Source organism: Ostrinia furnacalis, unplaced genomic scaffold (genome assembly GCF_004193835.3).
Source record: "Ostrinia furnacalis isolate ACB-3 unplaced genomic scaffold, ASM419383v2 OfSCF7591, whole genome shotgun sequence".
Classification (NCBI taxonomy): Eukaryota; Metazoa; Arthropoda; class Insecta; order Lepidoptera; family Crambidae; genus Ostrinia; species Ostrinia furnacalis.
This window is the reverse complement of record NW_021137830.1, coordinates 133,858-154,117: the sequence shown is the minus strand read 5'-3', so window position 1 is coordinate 154,117 and position 20,260 is coordinate 133,858. Positions and strand designations below refer to the sequence as shown.

General features: G+C 37.8%; 1 protein-coding gene and 3 non-coding genes across 5 annotated transcripts in view; 1 reads left to right on the top strand and 3 right to left on the bottom strand.

The window, feature by feature from the left end:
- Positions 1–695: 695 nt before the first annotated feature.
- LOC114365471 (U2 spliceosomal RNA) lies at positions 696–888 on the bottom strand. Its single transcript, XR_003656952.1, has one exon. It is a non-coding gene; the product is annotated as a U2 spliceosomal RNA (small nuclear RNA).
- A 1,172-nt stretch (positions 889–2,060) lies between these two features.
- On the bottom strand, positions 2,061–2,222 carry LOC114365470 (U1 spliceosomal RNA). Its single transcript, XR_003656951.1, has one exon. It is a non-coding gene; the product is annotated as a U1 spliceosomal RNA (small nuclear RNA).
- Positions 2,223–4,814: 2,592 nt separating this feature from the next.
- LOC114365472 (U2 spliceosomal RNA) lies at positions 4,815–5,007 on the top strand. The gene has a single exon (XR_003656953.1). It is a non-coding gene; the product is annotated as a U2 spliceosomal RNA (small nuclear RNA).
- Positions 5,008–7,391: 2,384 nt separating this feature from the next.
- The window catches only part of LOC114365464 (angiotensin-converting enzyme), a 35,118-nt gene continuing 22,249 nt past the window's right edge, over positions 7,392–20,260 (bottom strand). Inside the window, exons 2-12 of one of the 2 annotated variants that reach the window (XM_028322046.1) lie at positions 16,874–17,095; positions 16,375–16,630; positions 15,867–16,010; positions 14,542–14,733; positions 13,791–14,058; positions 13,304–13,428; positions 12,492–12,619; positions 11,643–11,857; positions 11,088–11,228; positions 9,514–9,689; positions 7,392–7,522 (exon numbers count right to left, since the gene is read on the bottom strand). In XM_028322046.1, coding sequence (XP_028177847.1) covers positions 7,458–7,522; positions 9,514–9,689; positions 11,088–11,228; positions 11,643–11,857; positions 12,492–12,619; positions 13,304–13,428; positions 13,791–14,058; positions 14,542–14,733; positions 15,867–16,010; positions 16,375–16,630; positions 16,874–17,095 — 1,932 coding nt within the window. In that variant the 3' untranslated portion in view covers positions 7,392–7,457. Of the gene's footprint in view, positions 7,523–9,513; positions 9,690–9,766; positions 9,963–11,087; positions 11,229–11,642; positions 11,858–12,491; positions 12,620–13,303; positions 13,429–13,790; positions 14,059–14,541; positions 14,734–15,866; positions 16,011–16,374; positions 16,631–16,873; positions 17,096–20,260 lie in introns of those variants that run through there. The other variant, XM_028322047.1, reaches the window with a different exon arrangement.

Here is a 20,260-nt window from a genome sequence, read left to right as displayed (position 1 = left end):
GTCCAAAATGAAAGAAATAAGGAAGTTATTCAACTTTTACTACTATTGCAGAAAAATTTAGCCAGTAAAATTGAACAAGCTTGAGGTCGAAACATATTTTTTAAAAGTATGGTTATTACTAATTTAAAGTAATAGGAAAAGTTTACTGAAAACAATATGGGTCTCACGTTGGTGTTTTCAGGCGTTTTGTGTGAAAATCTGATACTATAGTGAACAGTGAAAACTACTCTTAACTCTTACAACAGCTGAATCAATATTAATTTCTTTGAAGACACTTACCTATCCTAACCTCGCCCGTATTCACAAACATTACTATGAAGTCTCACAGTGCGCGTGGACACACAGGCTGACACACGAACAATCACAGAGCTCTATTTAACGTTGTGTGTTCGATTTGCTGCTTCGCTTAAGCAAGCATCGTTTGTGAATACGTGCGACTTTGTCAACATTCCACTAAGCCCCAATAAACCCAACCACTAGCCCCCTTACAAATAAAACTTACACGCTCGTTGATCAGTATTTTAAAGTGACGTTTAGTATGGAAATGTCATTTTAAAACAGTGATCAACAACAGACTGTGTAACTTTTTATTCTTCTATTATGTGCTAGTCTCGTGAAGAGAATTTTCTTCATCATCCAGTACGGATTACAGCTAAGCAACATGCCCATGCATGGCTGAGGAGTTTTATTATGAGATTATGTAGGCCGGTCCCGGCGGCACTGCAATGCCGGGTCGACCCGTAGGAGGAGTGGAGCAAGCCCCGGTCTCCATCCAGAGATACAAAAATCAGTTTAATATACTGGTCCCTCAGTGAGGGAACTTTCAGATATTAAGCTGAAAAGAACAGATACTACACTTTGATCTTAGCCAAAAGGCCGAGAAGCGATAACCAGTTGGTGAAACGCGAGGAGGGTCTTTACAGGAAAAAAAATCTGGACACCGCGGGCTAAAATTTGGATTCTCACTGCGGAGTGACATCTAGCGGACATTTTGGTGCACTAAGTTGTTTGATGCCTGCTTTGTTTCGGCACCCATGTCTCTACATCTACAAGATTCAAGAAAGCCTGGCATTATTTATAATTTATTTAACGAATAAAAGGCAGCTCTATTAATGGAAAAGTACTCTAAATTTGAAATACACAATTTTAATTTATACATGAAATTAACAAAAATTTTGTTACAGCCTAAATCGATACACAAGTTTCTTACACGTGGTATTTTGCTATTAGTGGACTTTCTGCTCACGATGGACTAATTTTATCTGCTATACTCTCGACTCTCTAAAGCACAACATGTTATGAAACTTTTGTTGGGGTAATGCACACAGCCGACTTGAGCCGACAGCCGTCTGCGATGGTAGAGACACCTATCGATGCCGCTACGAATTTTCACGGTGTAATAGTGACATCTAGCGGGATGGACGGACATACGTATCGCAAATAATTTTGTTAGAATGTAGAGCCTTAATATAATTTAAATATTTTTTCACTGGTAATGTTGATATCAGATGTTAAAACCCTACTTTATCTGAAAGGGAAAAGACAACCAACGAAAAAACGAAATGATTGTGGTTTTATTTAATTAAGTATCCAATGTAGAGTCGTAGTTTTAATATTATTTTTCATGCCGTATTCACGCACGATGCTAAATGCAATTATACAGTTTTATTTAAAATGTATTTTTAACAATTAAAAAGGTTTTTTTCGTATTAATAAAAAAACTCTACATAACGCGACCAACCGCAACATTACAAATATTACAGTTATTTTCTCCCATATTTTAGTATTACATTTAAATTAAATGTTATTTTGCACTTATTCAAATTAATTATTTTATGTTATCTGAGCCTATGTCTGAGACTGAGAGCTTTGACGGAATGTCACCGCATAAGGGTTATTAATTTGAACGGTGCATGCCCTATTTCACAACCCGACTCTTTTTTCCTTCCCATCCCTTCATGCACGGAGTTGACGGAGTACGGACGCTCTACAACAATCCACGATGTAGATCTGAGAGATGCCTCTTATCTATCAGACGGATTTCATTAAGAGGATTCTGGGGGGGACGGCGCGTACGCAGTCCCCACTACCAAAAATTACGCGTCCGAGTTATCCACATTAGGGATAATCGCAGGGGTCAACCCGTCCGCAGTGCAATGGACAGGCCTCGCCCTGGGGGAACCGCCTTCTTGATCACGGTGTCCCCTACGCCAGGTAAGTATGATTTCACTGTGTCGAGCTGGGGTAGTCAAGAAAGGAAAAAAAATCTGGACACCGCGGGCTAAAATTTAGAGCCTCACTGCGGAGTGACATCTAGTGGGCATTTTGGTGCACTAAGTTGTTTGTTGCCTGCTTTATTTCAGCACCCATGTCTCTACATCACATCTACAAGATAGCTCTACCCTGGCATTATTTACAACTTTTTTTTACAAATAAAAGCTCTATTAGTGGATAGTGCTCTACTATTGATAACCATATAGATGAAATGAATAAAATTTTTGTTGCAGCCTTAATATCGATACATCATCAACAGCCCTTTACAGTCCACTGCTGGACTATGAGCCTCCTCCACTATAGTGGAGGGTTTTGCCATAATCTCCACGCTTGGCAGGCGGGTTGGAGATCGCAGTTTAAAAGATTGATGTTTTTCAGAGAGCGCTGCTGCCCATTCTCTGTTTGATGTGTAGTCCCTAAGTCGCCTCTTACGACACCCGCGGGAAGAGTAGGGGTTGGTGACAAATGTATTCTACTCGAATGTATTATGTACAAATGTATTCTAATATCGATACACAAGTTTCTAACACGTGGTATTTTTATAATAATACGCGTATTTTTATAATAATATCACACAAAAGCTACGAAATACAAAAAGAAATTAGAATTATTATTTAGTACTCACACACAGTTTTTATTATTACCAAAAATACCAATAAATATTTATTTTAGGGATACAGTTCCAAAAAATTAATTTATTTCTTAGAATCTGTATTTGAATCGCAAAAAGCAATAAAATAAATGAGTATTAAAGAAAATAATAAGAATAACAAACTATTGATGTAAATAAATTAGGATCAGTAGGATTCGCTATATGCAAAGTGGGGACTGTGATCGTCACCATCGATCGCAGCGCGCGATGTGAGAGGGATGCTAAAGTAACTTTGGACTTCATTGTGTGAAACTACTAATATTATTAAGTAGGTATTTAAGTAAAAACGCTAAAATTCGCGATATGGATCTCGTTATAATAATGTTGTGCTATAAGTGTAGGAACAACGGGAAAGTAGTTCGTGCAATCATGTTATTATCCATCCCATATGTATTATCATGATATTACATTTTTCTTATAATTACTCTATAGTTATACAAAACATTTTAGATATTATTTTTAGTGAAATACAATTTGAAAATCGTTATCATACTATCGGTTGCCATAATCTGACAGACCTCAAGTCCAAAATAATTGTGGTCATCAGACACACATCAAATACAATAAATTAAAAAGTGTAAATACTTTTCTAATTTCATAATATAAAAACTAAAAACAATAAAATTAATTTCCCGAAAGCTCATAACGACTCCTTTTCACACAGTAAAAATATTATTATCACCTGAATCCAAATTATTATTTACAATATGGTTCCTCAACCTTATTTCATTATGTTCATTGTGTAGAGCGATTTACATTAGAGGCCAGCTAGCAGCTGTCACCACGCCCCTCTCTCCAAAGCATCGAGTAACTCTACAATTGAACGAGATTATAACGCTTAGTCGCTAGATGGCACTTATTCAGTATCATACTGATGACTCTACATTTTAAATATTTTTTTTTTCACGCTTCTTTTGATTTCTGGAAATTTTAGAGCTATATTTTTTGAATAAAAATTACTTAAAATGTCTTAAGAAGACTTGTTCCCTAACGCATTATTTTCGAAGATATCATCAATCTTTTTGTACATAATGTAAATCATTTATTATTTAAGTAAAAATATTGTGATATTGATATTTTTTAACTTAAAGGTTTTTTTTATAATAATTATGGTGAATTATTTTGTACGAAAAAATAAGTCTAAGAAAATTGTTTAAAAAAAGCTTCTTTGAAGTGGTTTTATTAATACCCTAGAGTTCTAGGAAATCAAAAAGAACACCTTGTATTTAATAAGATTTTTTAATCAGATTATATTAAAATGATAAAATAGTATCACAAATAATAAAATAATACATAATAATAAGGCTCTACATTTTATGAAACTTATAAGCGATACCCAGGTCCGTACTTCTCGCCAGATGTCGCTATTACACCATTATAATTCTTAGCAGCATCGCTAGATGTCTTTACCATCGCAGACGGCTGTCGGCCTGTGTACATTACCCCAACAAAATTGTCATGTTTTGTTTTATAGAGTCGAGAGTATAGCAGATAAATAATTAGTCCATCGCGTCGTAAGCAGAAATTTGTCCACTATTATACTAGCAAAATACCACGTGCAAGAAACTTGTATTGATTTAGTTAGACTTTAATACAATTTTTGTTAATTTCATCTATAAATTATAATTATGTATTTCAACTTTAGAGCACGTATCCATCAATAGAGCTGCCTTTTATTAGTTACATAAATTGTAAATAATGCCACGGTAGAGCTTTCTTGAATCTTGTAGATGTAGAGACATGGGTGCCGAAACAAAGCAGGCATCAAACAACTTAGTGCACCAAAATGTCCACTAGATGTCACTCCGCAGTGAGGCTCTAAATTTTAGCCCGCGGTGTCCAGATTTTTTTTCCCGTAAAGACCCTCCTCGCGTTTCACCAACTGGTTATCGCTTCTCGGCCTTTTGGCTAAGATCAAAGTGTAGTATCTGTTCTTTTCAGCTTAATATCTGAAAGTTCCCTCACTGAGGGACCAGTATATTAAACTGATTTTTGTATCTCTGGATGGAGACCGGGGCTTGCTCCACTCCTCCTACGGGTCGACCCGGCATTGCAGTGCCGCCGGGACCGGCCTACATAAACTCATACTCTAACTCGCATTAGCCGAAGATATTTTTCATATTCAATGCGAACTATAAAACACATACAACGCGCTAACCGAAATTCCATCCGTCCCCGACGGCCGCTTCTCTGTCCCTAAACCACAGTAATACTGGTAATACAACATACTAGGTATCTATCTATGATAGTATGTATTATTATCGTGCCTAAACTAAATAAAATTAAAATAGTGATATGCAGCGACGCCCTTATCTGAGTTGCTTTGAGGCTCGCGCCCATTAGGCTAGTTCCTTAACAAGACCCTACTCCTCCTATTTTTTTACTACGCACTACCAAACCACACTACCAGTAGTGTCGTGGAGAATATTTTTCCCTTCTGCTAACTTACAACACCTACAAATTTATCATTGTGGCTACATTTGTTTTAGAGGTTCTGCTAAATCTTTATGTATACGAAACCTTCGTTTTCCACAGTGGCCTCTCGAAGGGAACGCACATTGTTTTGGGAGGACTGATGAATGGTTGTTTCTTTTTAACGCTACTGAACCGATCTTGATGGGATTTGGTATAGATGCTTGAACTATATAAACATAGGATAGTTTTTCAGGTTCTTAGAAGGGTGGGTCATACGACATGACTGTCATATTAATTTAAATTCTTAATGGCACTTAAACACGTCCCAAATGTTGCTAAGTACAGATAGGGCAAGTGACCCGGTTGTGGCCACCGACCCCTTTGTGGCCATTTAGAACTTCAAATCGTTATAACTAAGGCAAAGACTAATATATTACTCTATGGTTTACGGGAATAAAAATATCTAATATTAGCCACACTGATAGCGTTAACAGCTTTGATGTGTCAAGCTTCACTTCAATCCAACAAGTCATTATTTTTTGAGCAGCGTTAATTGTTTTAAGTCTTAGCAAAAAGGCTAAGGCGAGCGGGTGAGTAAACAATCATTATTTTCTAAATCCTTCTTATTTTTTTAAATGTTTATGTTAATCCTTAATAAAGAATACACTGTCTAAGTGGTACTAATGATATTTTATCGCTATTTGTTTATTAAGGGGTTTATGAGAGGTGGCCACTAATGGAGCCAGAATTAATGAATTTTCCCATCTTTGGCCACATGAATGGCCAAAAGTGGTGCACGAAGAACCCCACTTTTGGCGACGTCAGGTAAGTTCAACCAGTTTGATCTTGTCGCTAGAAACGATAGCACGTTTTTATCATGTCGTTCAATACAGAAGAGTTTATTAGTGCTATTCAGGCTAGAACTCCTATTTGGCAAAGTAAACACAGTCATCATATGAACAGAAATGTTGTTTAGTTGATAACGATAATATTAATTAAATTAAATAATAAAGAGGAACCTTGTTTGAATTTGATTTTGATTGAAAATTATAAATTACTTACTAAGAAAATCTTTTTTTTAAACTCACCTTATAGTTACAAATAGTCTTTCTTCGGGCTTTATACTTTTATGAAAATTTGTGTCTACTTTTGAAATATCACTCCTTATTGAATCCAGTATGTAATCAAAACAGTTGACACTCATCCTGGTATATCCAAAAAACCTTGAAGGATGTTCTCTCAAATTACGATATAAAGTATGAAATTCACCATACCGTTCTCTTTCTTTATTAATCTCGTGCACACCAATTCTAATTTTTAGCATCTCCCACTTTAGGTATGAATTTTCGGTTAAAAATAAAAGATCGTCGTCCATAATTCGACCTCTGACAATACGTCACAATCGCGCGAACGCCTGGTCGTCAATATGAACACGAGCTCGCGACGTTACCCGCGCCCGCGCCCGCGCCCGCGCGTGCCTACGTGAACAAGCACTAAAGCGCACGCTCTGCATTGAGAATACACAAAACGAAATTGCTCTAGCTTCACTAGAAAAAAAGATATGCCAATTTTTATACGCCTGGGGTGAAAAATTACCCCACGGTGTTACTTAAGGGTTAAACAAAAAGTTATTAGGAAAAAACAGCAAAATCTGTTTTTTCCTAATAACTTTAAAACTATAATTTGAACGAATTTTGCTATTAGTGGACAAATTTCTGCTCACGATGGACTAATTATCTGCTATACTCTCGACTCTCTAAAGCACAACATTTATAAAAATTTTGCTGCGGTAATGCACTCCTATATTGCTGCGTTTGGAGTTTATTTGCACTTTTTTCTTACTTGATCGCTTCGTTTATCTGTAAACAAACTTTTGAAAATAATGACTAGATTTCGAGTTTAGAGCACTATATTTAAAAAAAAAACCGACCTCAAAAATTTTTTTTTCATTTTTTTTGGGATAGTACATTAGTAGAGCTCCCTCCCCTGTCAGTTTGATTCACCCATTCTGGGACACCCTGTATACTATGTAGTGATGATAAAAACAAGGTAATGTAAAAAAGTCGTTTAATTAGGAATACTGTCGCTGCTACAACTACGCGTAAGTACTGGGCGGTCACGACGCCGGCGCGCGCGCACCCTTCGCGCTCAGCGCCGCCAGCTGCTCGCCGGTGCAACATTCTGGGAACGAAAAGGGAATTTGTAAATAACTTAGATTAATAAAACCTAGATAGATAGTCAGTGCACGAAAGGTGAGGCAGTTTTTAGGGAGCCGGCACGGCTCACCCGTAAACGTCACATGAACTGTCAAAGTGAAAATTGGTAAACACGTCCGACGAATTTTAATTTTAATTAAAACGGTTTGTGCTGTGAAAGGGTGTCTAAAATACATCAGAAAAACGAAAGAAAGTGACCAGTGTTACATTTCATAAGTAAGTACTACAATTCGACGCGTATTTTGCTTGAATTAGGCTTTCAAAAATTAAATACGGGAATGATACCAGTAACAAGAAAATTTATTTCCCAATTGTTCGCCGTACAAATACACTTGCTTTTTTTTATGAAATCGAGACTTTTAAGTCGATTTATCTTATTGTTATTAGGTAGGTACTTTGAATTCAATAAATAAGTAAGTACGTGATGCGTTTTGTTTTTGTTAATTATAAAATAAATAAAAACGTATTAAAAATTTCCCTACTTTCGGGAAAATCGCCTTCACTGTCTACACTCCCCAACAAAATAGACACTAATGACATAAGATTTTTGCCTCACTCTTGACGAAGCGTTTGTATGAAGACTATCCATCTAGGTTTTATTAATCTAAGGTAAATAAATAATATACAAAATTAAATAATTTATATGTAAAACACCGCATCGGAACACTTGCGCGAAAGACATTAGCGCGAAGACACACAGGTAAGGAGTAGTGTACAAGCAAAAGATGTGTTCAAGCCGTGATCAGCCTTTTCGGCATACAATAATGATAAAAATGTGTCCAAATGTTAAATAACGTTGTTAGCCGACTGAAGAAAGGATACGGGACTATTCCCACCTCTCGTTCCCACCACTGCAACTCCTGTGTAGCCAGGATCTACAGCTTGACCGCCACAAAAACCCAACCAATGAAGGTCAAGTTTGTCCCGGGGGAAAGTTAAACTGTCATTGGACCCGCAACGAAATTAATCAGAAGAACATAGGAGGAGTTCAAAATTAAGGTTCGACTTCCCTCCATTGCAAAGCGGATGACAGATGACAAACAAAGGTTTAAAACCTTTAAGAAAGGATAGTTACTGTTGTATCTCGAATAATCACTATGTTATTACTTATCATTACAGCCAAGAGATGTTCACTCACTGCTCAACAAAGGCCGCCTCCAAAGGTAAGTAAGGATTCATATTAATTTTCACAATGTCATTACCGGTCAAAGGACGCCCACTGCTGGACAAAGACCTCCAAGGGTTTCCATAACGACCGGTCTGTGCTGCCCGCATCCAGGTAATTCCCGCGACCGTTACTAGATCGTCGGTCCACTGAGTAGGAGGCCTGACATTGCGTAGGCTCCAACTATGTATCGAATCATCACCATCATCACGTCATTACTTTCCTTAGTGCAGAAGCACAGCCCTCTAATATCAGAGGCAAATAGAGGATTTGGTAGAGAGGTCTACACTCGCCACGACCGGACAGGTCAGAGAGGCATGACTTTTGCATATTTTCCCTTTAGTCGCTTTTTACGACATCCAAGGAAAGAGTGGGAATAATCCGATGAACACCAGAAAGAACTACATAGACGTCCACGACCTCATAAAGGTAGCAGGAAGGCGCTGAAGGCAGGTCGCTACCAGATCATTATGAGAATCATTGGGGGAGGCCTATGTTCAGCAGTGGCCGTCCTATGGCTGGCCTAATATGATGATGGTGATGAGATAGATAGTGAAAATCTATATTTACAAAAGCGAAAGGTCACTGATTGACTGACTCACACACTCATCACGAAATCTCAGCAACCACAAGTGCTAAAGTCTCAAATTTTGCAGTGGTCCTTTTAGAACTTAGGTGCTCACTAAGGACGGATTATACGAAACTCCACCCCCAAGGGGATAAAACGGGATCCATGCATACGAAGTCGCGGGCGGCCGCTAATAATAAAGTAAAAACTATATTCCACTCACGTATTTTACTAGGTTCCCAGCCAATGTGCTCCCCTGTACGCTGGTTCTCGGCCACGAGCCAGTCGTACAGCGGTCGGAAATACTCCAGGAGACCGTCCGCCTTCATCGCGCGCTGGCCCGTCAGCGCCTCCATGGCGTCCGGCCAGGGCTTCGATGAACCCATCTTTAGCATGTTTCTGAAATAGTAAATGATTCGTTTGAATCATAAAACGTCGACGGTTAGACAACGAGTGAATCATAGGACCTCGACGGTTAGACAACGAGTGAATCATAGGACCTCGACGGTTAGACAACGCGTGAATCTTAAGACGCGTTTAAACCAAAAGGCGTCCACAACTGGACTAAGAACTCCTCCAAGAGTTTCAACAATGGTTCTATCGCTATGTCGGGCCGTCAGCGCTTCCATGGCGTCCGGCCAGTGCTTCGATGAACCCATCTTTAGCATGTTTCTGGAATAAGTAACAATCGTTCCGTTATAACAAGATACTTCCGCTGCGGGACAAAGACATCTCCTAAGAGTTTGAACAATGATTCTATCAGTATATTGGCCCGTCAGCGCATCCATGGCGTCCGGCCAGGGCTTCGATGAACCTATTTTTAGCATGTTTCTAGAATAATAAATGGTTAGTTTGAATCATAAGACGTCTACGGTTGGACAAAAGTATTTAAACCAAAAGGCGTCCACAACTGGACTAAGACCTCCCCCAAGAGATTCAACAAGCAACGGTTCCATACTGGCTCGTCAGCGCTTCCATGGCGTCCAGCCAGGGCTCCGATGAACCCACCTTTAGCATGTTTCTGGAATATTAAATGGTTCGTTTGAATCATAAGACGTCCACGGTTAGACAAAGAGTGAATCATAAGACCTCGACGGTAAGACAATGCGTGAATCATAAGACGTCCACGGGTCGACAACACAAATGCGTTTAAACTAAAAGGCGTCCACAACTGGACTAAGACCTCCCCCAAGAGTTTCAACAATGGTTCTATCACTATGTCGGGCCGTCAGTGCCTCCATGGCGTCCGGCCAGGGCTCTGTTTAACCCACCTTTAGCATGTTTCTGAAATTAAAATCGTTCGTGTCAATTTTTAGTGTGAATTTTTTTAATCGATTCTTGACGATAAACCCAAACATTATTTTGTCATTTTATCGTGGCGCGCATCCCATCCGACTGGTCAAAGCAAATATTTCTACAACGCTGGTCCTGCGCTGCCCGCATCCACGCGATTTTTGCAACCTGCATTAGATTGCTTTTAATCGGGTGGTAGAATTAGGCAGATCTATGGTAATGTCTTCTGGTCTTTCTTTCTTCTCCAAAGCAAAAGTATTCGTAAGTGTTGCCTGCCTATTGGCCATTGGCCGGCCTGTAATAGCTTGTATCTTCGACTAACATACAGTACAATTAAAACCTTAATCCATTTCAGATAAGATACACATTCTATAGGTTTTCAGAAGTAGAAGTTAGTAGATGTCGCAGTCCACCAGCTTTCTAGTGAGGTGTACGGGCGCGCACTTGCCGGACTTTCGAATTGGAGCCGTATCTCTTGGATATAAGACGCATAATAGCACTCACCCTAAAGCATTACCAGCGGCTATGCTCTCGTAGATGTCGCAGTCCACCAACTTCCTAGTCAAGTCTTCGGGCGCGTACTCGCCGGCAATGCTGCACAGCGCTCGGTGGAATTGGAACTGGATTATGAAGGACACGTAATATCTGGAAATTGACAAAAATAATATGTTACAAACAATCGACACTAAATTGCTACTCAAATATCAACTAGTTATGCTTATAATCCATCGATAATTTTGACGAGAAATCAAAGCATCTGGATCTTTTCGTCAACAACAAATGGAACATTAACAAAGTTGTAGTGACAGAGAAGTCAGCTGAATTTGAGATAATTGCTATCTTGCTATCAATACTGCTAGAGTATTGATAGCAAGTTCAATATCTATCAAGGGCAACCCCCTCTAAAACATATGTGACGCTTGACCAGACGGGTTGAGAAGGCCTGATATTCGCATTATTTCTCTCTTAAACGACATCCAAGGGAAGAGTGGTGTTGGTTTGTGATTGGTTCATAAAATCCTTTGAATTGTATTTGTTACGAATGTCAATCATACACACCTAGCATATTCAACATTAGCAGACACATGGTATTTGGCAGCAGCATCGAAGTCTTCCTCAGTCCTGTTGACTGGAGGCTCCACGCCTTGGAGTTCCTCCCTCAGCCTCCAATAGTGGCAGTTGTAGTCCTCAGGAGGGGTGGTCCCTCGGAACACTCCGTAGCGGAACAAGTCGAGAGTGTATGCGAATGGCAGGAACACTATTTTGTCTATACCCTGGAAAAAATAAATAGTGCTTCAAGTTGAAGTCAATTGGAGTTAGATTACCTACAATGTCTTATTATGTCGGCCCTTTTCAGCTTGACCTACCACCACTTTAGGACATATCGGCTAATGCTGAGAAGAAGTGGCAGAAGAACTGAGTTTCTTCTGAAACCTTTGTCTGCTTCTTATTTTTGTGTTAGGTCAGATATCACGTATTGTCTGGAGTTATAGCTCTTTTAAATGGGCTTGACTCAAAATGTGGAACCCCTTAGGGCAATATTTATCATCCAGGCATGTGTACGGATTACGAATACATCCATCAACAGTAAGGAACAGTTAGGAAAATATAGTGAAGCAGGCCCGTTACCATATCCACAGCCATTATGTCCGTCTGAAATGTTTCCAAGTCCACAAAAGCAAGATGTAAAGCCCGGTCCGTGAGCACGTAGAATTTTGTGCAATGACCCCTAGCTACCCATCCTTATCGGTCGCGCGTAATTATATTGCTGTCGCGAATGTGCGACGGGCGCCCGCAGTGAGTGTGCGAGCGCGATAGCAACATAATTACGCGCGAGCGATAAGGATGGGAAGCTTGGGGTCATTGGTCAAAATTCTACGTGCTCACGGACCAGACTATAGTAATTACCATTTTATAAAGCTGGTTGATCTCAGTCTGCTCGTCCTCAGCATCGCCGTTGATGAGCCCGACGCTGCGCAAGTGCTTCGGCGACGACACGGAGAGCGCAATCGTGTCGCCAACGGCTTCATGGAACCCTGGAACCCATTTGCATGAGATTATGCAACTGATTGATAAGTTCTTGCAGAAAAATAATGAGTAACAAAGAAGTCAGGAACCAAACATCAAACAGGAAAATAAAATTAGATGGTTTTCTAAAAATAGCAGCCCATTTCTATGAAATGTTAAATGTAAACATAATCATAAAACACGTATTCTAATAAGTACAGGACAACACACACCCAATACAGCAAAAGATTTAACAAATCACAAACACACATAACAATGAAATTTCGAAATGTTAGTCTGGAAGCCACATTAATTAAAATTAACACTGATACACTACTACAAACTCTTACTAGCGTTTGATGTTACATAGATAAATTTTACAACAGGACATCACCTTGGAAATTCCTAAATAATTATTAGCATCCCATAGAAAAATAATCCAACAATTTATAAACCCCTAAAAGTGATGTTATTTCACCCTACTTGCGAAATGGGTCTTTCAATTGTATTAAGCGGGGTCCCCAAAGACAGTGAAAACCATCACCTGGATTAGCGCCTTCTCTAAACACAGAGGGCTGTTGTTTGTACTGCAAATAATATTGGACATGACCCATCTCATGGTGCACTGTCCTCAAGTTCTCCCCCGTCACCACCGTACACATTTTGATCCTGAATTCAAACAAAACTATTTAAAAAATCGAATGTATCATTACCTGGATTCGCTCCATCCCTGAATATGGCCGGCTGATCTTTGTACTGTAGGAAGTACTGTATGTGCCCCATCTCATGGTGTGTAGTTTGGAAATATTCGTAATCAACTGTGGTGCACTGTTTGATCCTTCAAAATTAAAGCCAAAACGGTTATGGTTAAATTTCGAATAAGTGCTATAGACAAATATTTCCATCAACACAAAAGAGAAGAAAATACAAGAAACAAACTTCATAAAACTAAGAAACAAAACTAACACCAAATAGAAATCAGTATAAAACAATGGTATAAAATAAATTATGGATCAATAACAAAAATATGAAATCAATATCAAATCTGTCATACATTTTTAACTAAGAAATAAATTATGCTGATCGGAATCTAAAGCATCTAACAAAGGTTTTATGTCCAGTTTTAAAGCAATTCTAAATTGGACATGAAGCCTCGTCACTTGGTCTAAAATCATTTTGAATTATTTGCACATTTCTTACCTAAAATCTTCCCCGTCATAGAAGTCCCACGCCGACGCGTGACAAACAATGTCCCTATCCGTTGGCTTCTCAATAATAGAATTCTTCCAGAACTTCTCCGGCATGGCCGTCAGGTTCAACGACCTGAAGAACTTGTCCGACATCTGGAACATCTTCAATGGGGTGTATTTCTGGTCCTTCATCGCTTGGGTGATGTCCACTTCTTTCTTGTCAGGATACGGACGAGTGAAGGACTCAATGTTGTTCCAAGTTTGGGCCCACATGTTACCTGAAGTTGTAAAGAAATTGGCGTGAATATTTTAGTGCCAATAATTTATGGATGGATATAAAAAAGTTTTAATATTATAGAACGTGTAACAAAAAACTTGAATTTATTTCCTGTTTTTCAAATTCTCTCTATCTAAACAATTTCTCCGGCAGTCTAGTAACCATGAAAAAAAAAATATTCTGGCAATTACACTATCATTTATACGACATATTTTTTATGGAGTTCCTTTTCAGACAAGATTGAATTAGTGATGATTTTGAAAGATTTCTTTCTAGTAAATTGTCTTTTTCGACATTTTTTTGTCATCTGTAGATGTAGTTTATTCTTCGCCTTACATAATATTCCGAGGTTCTAAGAGAAAAATCAAGAAATTAGAAGTAGCTTGGTCTTGGCGCGTTACAAAGAGGAAGAAAGAGGAGGGCCAAACCCCACTAACAAATGCGAAAAAGAGGAAGATAAAAATAACAGCTAAAGTCTCGGTACCTAATAAATGTGCCGGGATGGGTCCCTTGGCGGACACGACGTGATCACCATGCATGTCGCGCAAGCGCTTGCGCACGTAGGCGTGTAGCTGCTGGTACAGTGGCTTGACGTCTTCCCACAGCTTGGCTAACTGCTCCTCGAAGTCAGGCACTTCGTAGTCCGCCTGCCACCAGTCCGCCACGTCTTTGAAGTCTGGAAGTGTGGGGAATATGGTTAAAGAAACTGTTATCAAATCAAATCAAATAAAGTACATAGGCCCTTTCCAGGGCGCTTAAACACGTCCCAAATATAGCTTGCCCTACCACCACTTCGGGACAACATAATATGGGCTGGTGGTAAGAAGAAGTGGCGGAAAAAACTCAGAAGAAATACACTAGCTTAGACGATCACTAATATTTCATCATTTACAGTTTTTTACTGATGTTCGTGTGTATACCTATTCGTATTTTGTTGTTCGTATAGATTAGAGAGAGAATAGGTATATCCACTTAGGAATAAATTATGCGAAAGTGGCTTTGACTATTACTTACATAGAGTTACCTACTGTTAATTTAAAGATCTAACTACAGAATTCTTCTTGACGATTCCATTAAAAGGATACAATACTTTGGTTAATATACTTAAATACCTAAAGCACAAAATACCCATCAAGACTATGTTAAAAGTTTTATTGGTGAATGGTAATATAAAATTAACGGTATCATTAGGTACGCTATAAACAGCTATTGTTTGCTTTGTATTAGAGGCTTTCATACTAATACAACCGTTGTAAAACATGTTCGGTTACCATCAAGCATGAATAAAAACTCGTTCTAAGTAGTGGTACATTATTAACCGACTTATTAAATAAATAATTCATAATATATCGTGACTTCGTGACTGTGACGCCGCGTTTGACCGTATCTCCCCGTATCATGGTACGATTCTGAGAACATTCCTAAACTGATGGTAATTACTTACTTAAGGAAATACTTCAAATAAATGGTATATTCATTATTGCATTCTTTAAAATTCACAGTCATTCCACATCATTCTTATAGAATGGATATTTAAAAATACCAGATACTAGGACTATGTATGTCGTATTTTAATCATCATCATCTATCATCATTGAGATCATATTGGATGGAGTCCACTGCTGCAGTAAAGCACGATATCCGACTTTTTTTATTCAGAAACAGATAAATATCATACAAAATGTCAACATTTTGTTTAGAAGTCCAAATCCTCCCGTGCCTCTGGTAAATTAGAAGGGTCATCCTCCTGCAGTGGAGACTAATCATCGGATGATGATGATGATGATAATCATCACAAAAAGACCTTACCATTAAGTTTAGCGGCCTCATTATACAGCTGCACGTACTGTGTGAAGTTTGCGCGAGCTTTGGCACCGGCTGCCTTGTGCCACTCCACCCAGGTGTGCTTCAGCTCCTCAGGGTCCAGGCTCTTGGCGAAGATCTCTGTTATATCTGGAAGGAGAATAATGAAGACTTTAACGACAGTATCTATCATAGCCCGGTAGAGAATCGTGTTTCTGCTTATTTGTAGAGATACATTTGTTTTCCTTTTTGCCGGAGAATTTTTTAAATTGTGATCAGAACTTTATTCGAAAAGCCAAAAACTTTTAATAACTGAATGAAATGAAATTGAAATAAGACAAAATAAGCGTCATTTAGCATATCACATTCTATTATCATAGTCTTTGGAGAAATAAATTTACGCTACGATGAGCTCGTTGCACTTCTCGAACATTCTCAATGTCAAGAATGGGGCGTCTTATTGTTTCACCGTTCTAGAAACCATCATTGCAGTACTCAAGATTACTCAACTTACCTGGTTCTAAAGCTAAATCACATTTGGTGCTATTCTTAAACGAGCAGATCTTCGACGTGGCGTAGTTCGCCTCCATGCCCGATACTGATCTCATCAGCTGCTGGTATTTGTCATCAGGCAGCGCCGCTACTCCAAGCTCGCTGTACTTCTTGAACATTCTCTTCAGGGTGTTGTCTTGGAATCCCTGCCATTTGTACATCTTCGTCTCCTCCCACGCCAGCTTGTCTTGCTTTGATATGTCCAGTCTTATTTGTATCTGGAGATAGAAAACAATTATTTCAAACAACAGTTTGCTATAATTATTCTTAAAGTCTTTAATGGCTCTGATCAGATTTTTTAAAAGGTTTACCCCCTCGCTGTCCACAATTGACCAGCGGCGGCGAGGCGGCGAGGTTTCTCGGATTTCATACGGCCAAAGATATGGGGCTATTGTAACTTAATTTTTATAATCCTAGTTATTACATACTACATACCTACCATAGTTTCATAATATCCTTACCCATTTGTCTTCATTTTCCTTAGTAATATTCGCTGTGTACTCCCACTCAGCCAGACTAGCTCTGTTCTTCCTGACCCCGGCTGCTTGGTCCAGCATCTGAATGTAGTCCCTGCCTTCATGCTCCAGTGCCTCCAGCTCAGGATCCCTGCCTTGTGTCGCCACCACGAACACGGCGACAATGGCCGCCACCAGCGCGGCGCCACCACCGATCTTCAGCATCGTCTGGAATGAAGAAGAATTTTGAATGAGATTGTCTGCATTTGGCAATTTATTGGCTTTCTATAATAATAACTTTCGAAGAGAATAGTAATTTTCTGAAGAGGTTCAATCAACGTGGTCCAAGTTTATTTTTAAACTTTGAAGAATCTTTTTTTTTTTTTCAATTTTCTTGGTACCTACTAATTACCTAGTAAATTATACAAATAAAATTATATTTACCACAGTAAATCTTAAATATACAACAATATACGTAGCTAAACTAGAGTAAATACATCTTAAAGCATTTATCATCAAACTTCCATTTGAAATGTGTTTCACAAAAGTTGTCAAAACTTTTTCCTGAAATGTCGTAATGACATAAACCGATGAAACTTTTTAAAATCCTATTTAATGAGCGCGAAAAAAGTTTCTATTACTATTTCTGAACTAAAATAGTATAAGACACGGGTCTTAACGGGTATTTTAGTTGAAATGGAACGCAAAAGTTTAAAATCTTATATTTCTGAAGTGATTCCATCAAAGAACTGTTTTTTATTGACTTCAGAAAGTGTGTTATATTTTTGAATTTTTTTTTTGCTAACTGGTGCCCTAACTTGTATGTATGTCACCGTAAAATTGTGAATTCCGTCAGATTACAATTTGACGTAGTTAAATTACAATCTAACCTAACCTAACCCACTGTTAGTTTACAATCTGACGCATTATATTATAAACTGACAGAGTTCACAATTTCACGTTGACATGTATAAGTTGTAATGCATTTCCATTTTTTTTTTTTCAATTTCATCTTAGGGCAAAATCACATAAGATACGGTGACTGGTCATCTGATTGTCTTACATCGAACACTACAAATCTTTGACCCTTATTCCACTAAGGATAAGGTTTATACTTGTGCCTTAATGAGAATGAGGAGCAGTCGTGTGTGGCGACCCGAGACCTACAAGGACGTAGATGGATGCTAGGAGATTAAGGAAAACCGTTTGTGTGCTCGCTTATGGTAGACATAACAAGCCCAGTTTATCTTAAATGAACCAAAAATATATTTGTCTGTATCTTGTTTATTTGGGGAAAGATATAGGGTACCTTATGTCGCATAAAAAAATTGAATTGAACTAAGGTATGAAAAGCCAACATTCCTCAAGTTAAGGATAAAAAAAAATTACTCTTGAGGAACATAAAAGATGACTGATCGAAATTATGCAGGGCAAACCAAAAGGCAAACGTAAAAAAAAGGAAATTCGTAAAAATCCAATCAAGGTTCTTCAAATAAAGAATAAACAAAATATTTTTGTAAACTCATCTTCAAATCGTCAAGCATCAAGAAAAATATGCAATTCTGCAGTAGATGCAACTAGTGCCTGCGATCCTCGGTCATCGGCAGCTAGTCACTCCTTGCATAATAATCGGCAGATCATAAACAGGTTCTGACATCACAAAAAGGCGATCGGCATGCGTGAGAGTGCCAAGTCGTTGTCCCTAGCGGGGGCAAAGGCCTGAAGTTTTACTTTTTTTTCGGAACCAGAATTAACCAGATTCAAACTGTACGTCCTCTTTTTGTAAAAGGAACTGCAACTTTTTTTATTCAAACTTAGTTGTATCCTCCTTTCACAAAAATGGGTCTTTTTTGTTTCAGCCAGCTTACAATGAAGGATGTATATTTTTAAGTATATGACGTAATTTTTTAGACTGCATTTGTTTTGCATTTTGGTGATATTTGCTATTTTTAATAAAACAATTAATTTACTACCTAATTGGTAGTATATCAAATTCGTGAGGAAAAAATCTTTAAAATCCTTAAAATGACACAAAAACAAAAGATCCGTTGTGTAAGTTTTTAAGGTTTTTGTTTTTCACGATGATTTTAATGACAAAGCATTTGATAATAATTAATCTTTATTCGCCAGTTAAAAGTTATAATATGTAAATATCATGCCATAATGTGATGTGAGATAAAAAAGTTTGTAAAACAATACCATTCACACGAATACAACTGCGTATTTAATATGATTACGGATACAAACGCCAGATGCTACGATATTATCGGAAATTGTTTACAAAAATATATTTTTGCCACTATACTTTAAAAATTTTAATTGCTTTTTACTTATTTACGTTATTATTATTTAATGTGTGTATAGTGCGATTACGATTTTAGGTAAGACAAAGTATAGTCTTGTAGAGTCATTTCCCAAAATACGTCTGTCAGCCTGTACTATATTATGCACCATAAAATTAATATATCTTTATTTATTACACCAATATTACAATTATTAACATAAAGTAAGAAACATAACGGATGACTTTTTGCCGTAAGGAAAATTTTAGTTAGCTTTGCAAAATTTTTGCTTACAAAATGCCTACGTGATTAATTCGCAAATAATTTATTTAATCATGATTTGTACGTGACAATCTCATAAACTAGTATACGTGTAGTTACGTGTAATAATCCCATAGTATAAAAGGTTACACATCCACGGGATTAATCCTGTTTTACTCATAGAAGCCGTTTTTACTGAATCTTAAAATTTGTAAAAAAATAGTAATGTAGGACGGCAAATGTAGCATTTTATGAGATGACAGACATTCTGACTTCTCACTTAACAACTGTAGTTATAGTCCACTCACTTAAAGATTATTCTGAAGTATGTAATTAAATCAAATAACTTGTAGATAATAAAAAAAAAATATCTGAAAATAATTACCGTATCGTAGTATTTTCTTAACTCTAGCTTATCTTGCTTATTGCTTGTCATATTTTACAGCCATAATGCTTGTCATAATTTACTTGTTTTACAGCCAATTTACTTGATTTTATTACATTATTAGTAACTATGCCGATAACTCCTGAGAAGATAATTAAAAACAGATTTATATTTTTTTTAACTTATATCACAGAATCATAATGAGCTATCATTAAATCGGGAAACACCCCGAGAGATGTAGGTTACCAATTTGCAAAATGATTAATGATATTAAGTTACTAGTCGGCCGTTTGGTGTAGTGGTTCTAAAACGGACTACTATGCCGAGAGGACCCGGGTTCGATTCCCGGCCGGGCAGAAATTGAAATGATGAATTTTAATTTCTGTGACGGGTCTGGGTGTTACTATGTATAATATGTATGTATTTAAAAAGTATATATGTAGTATATCCGTTAAACTAGCACCC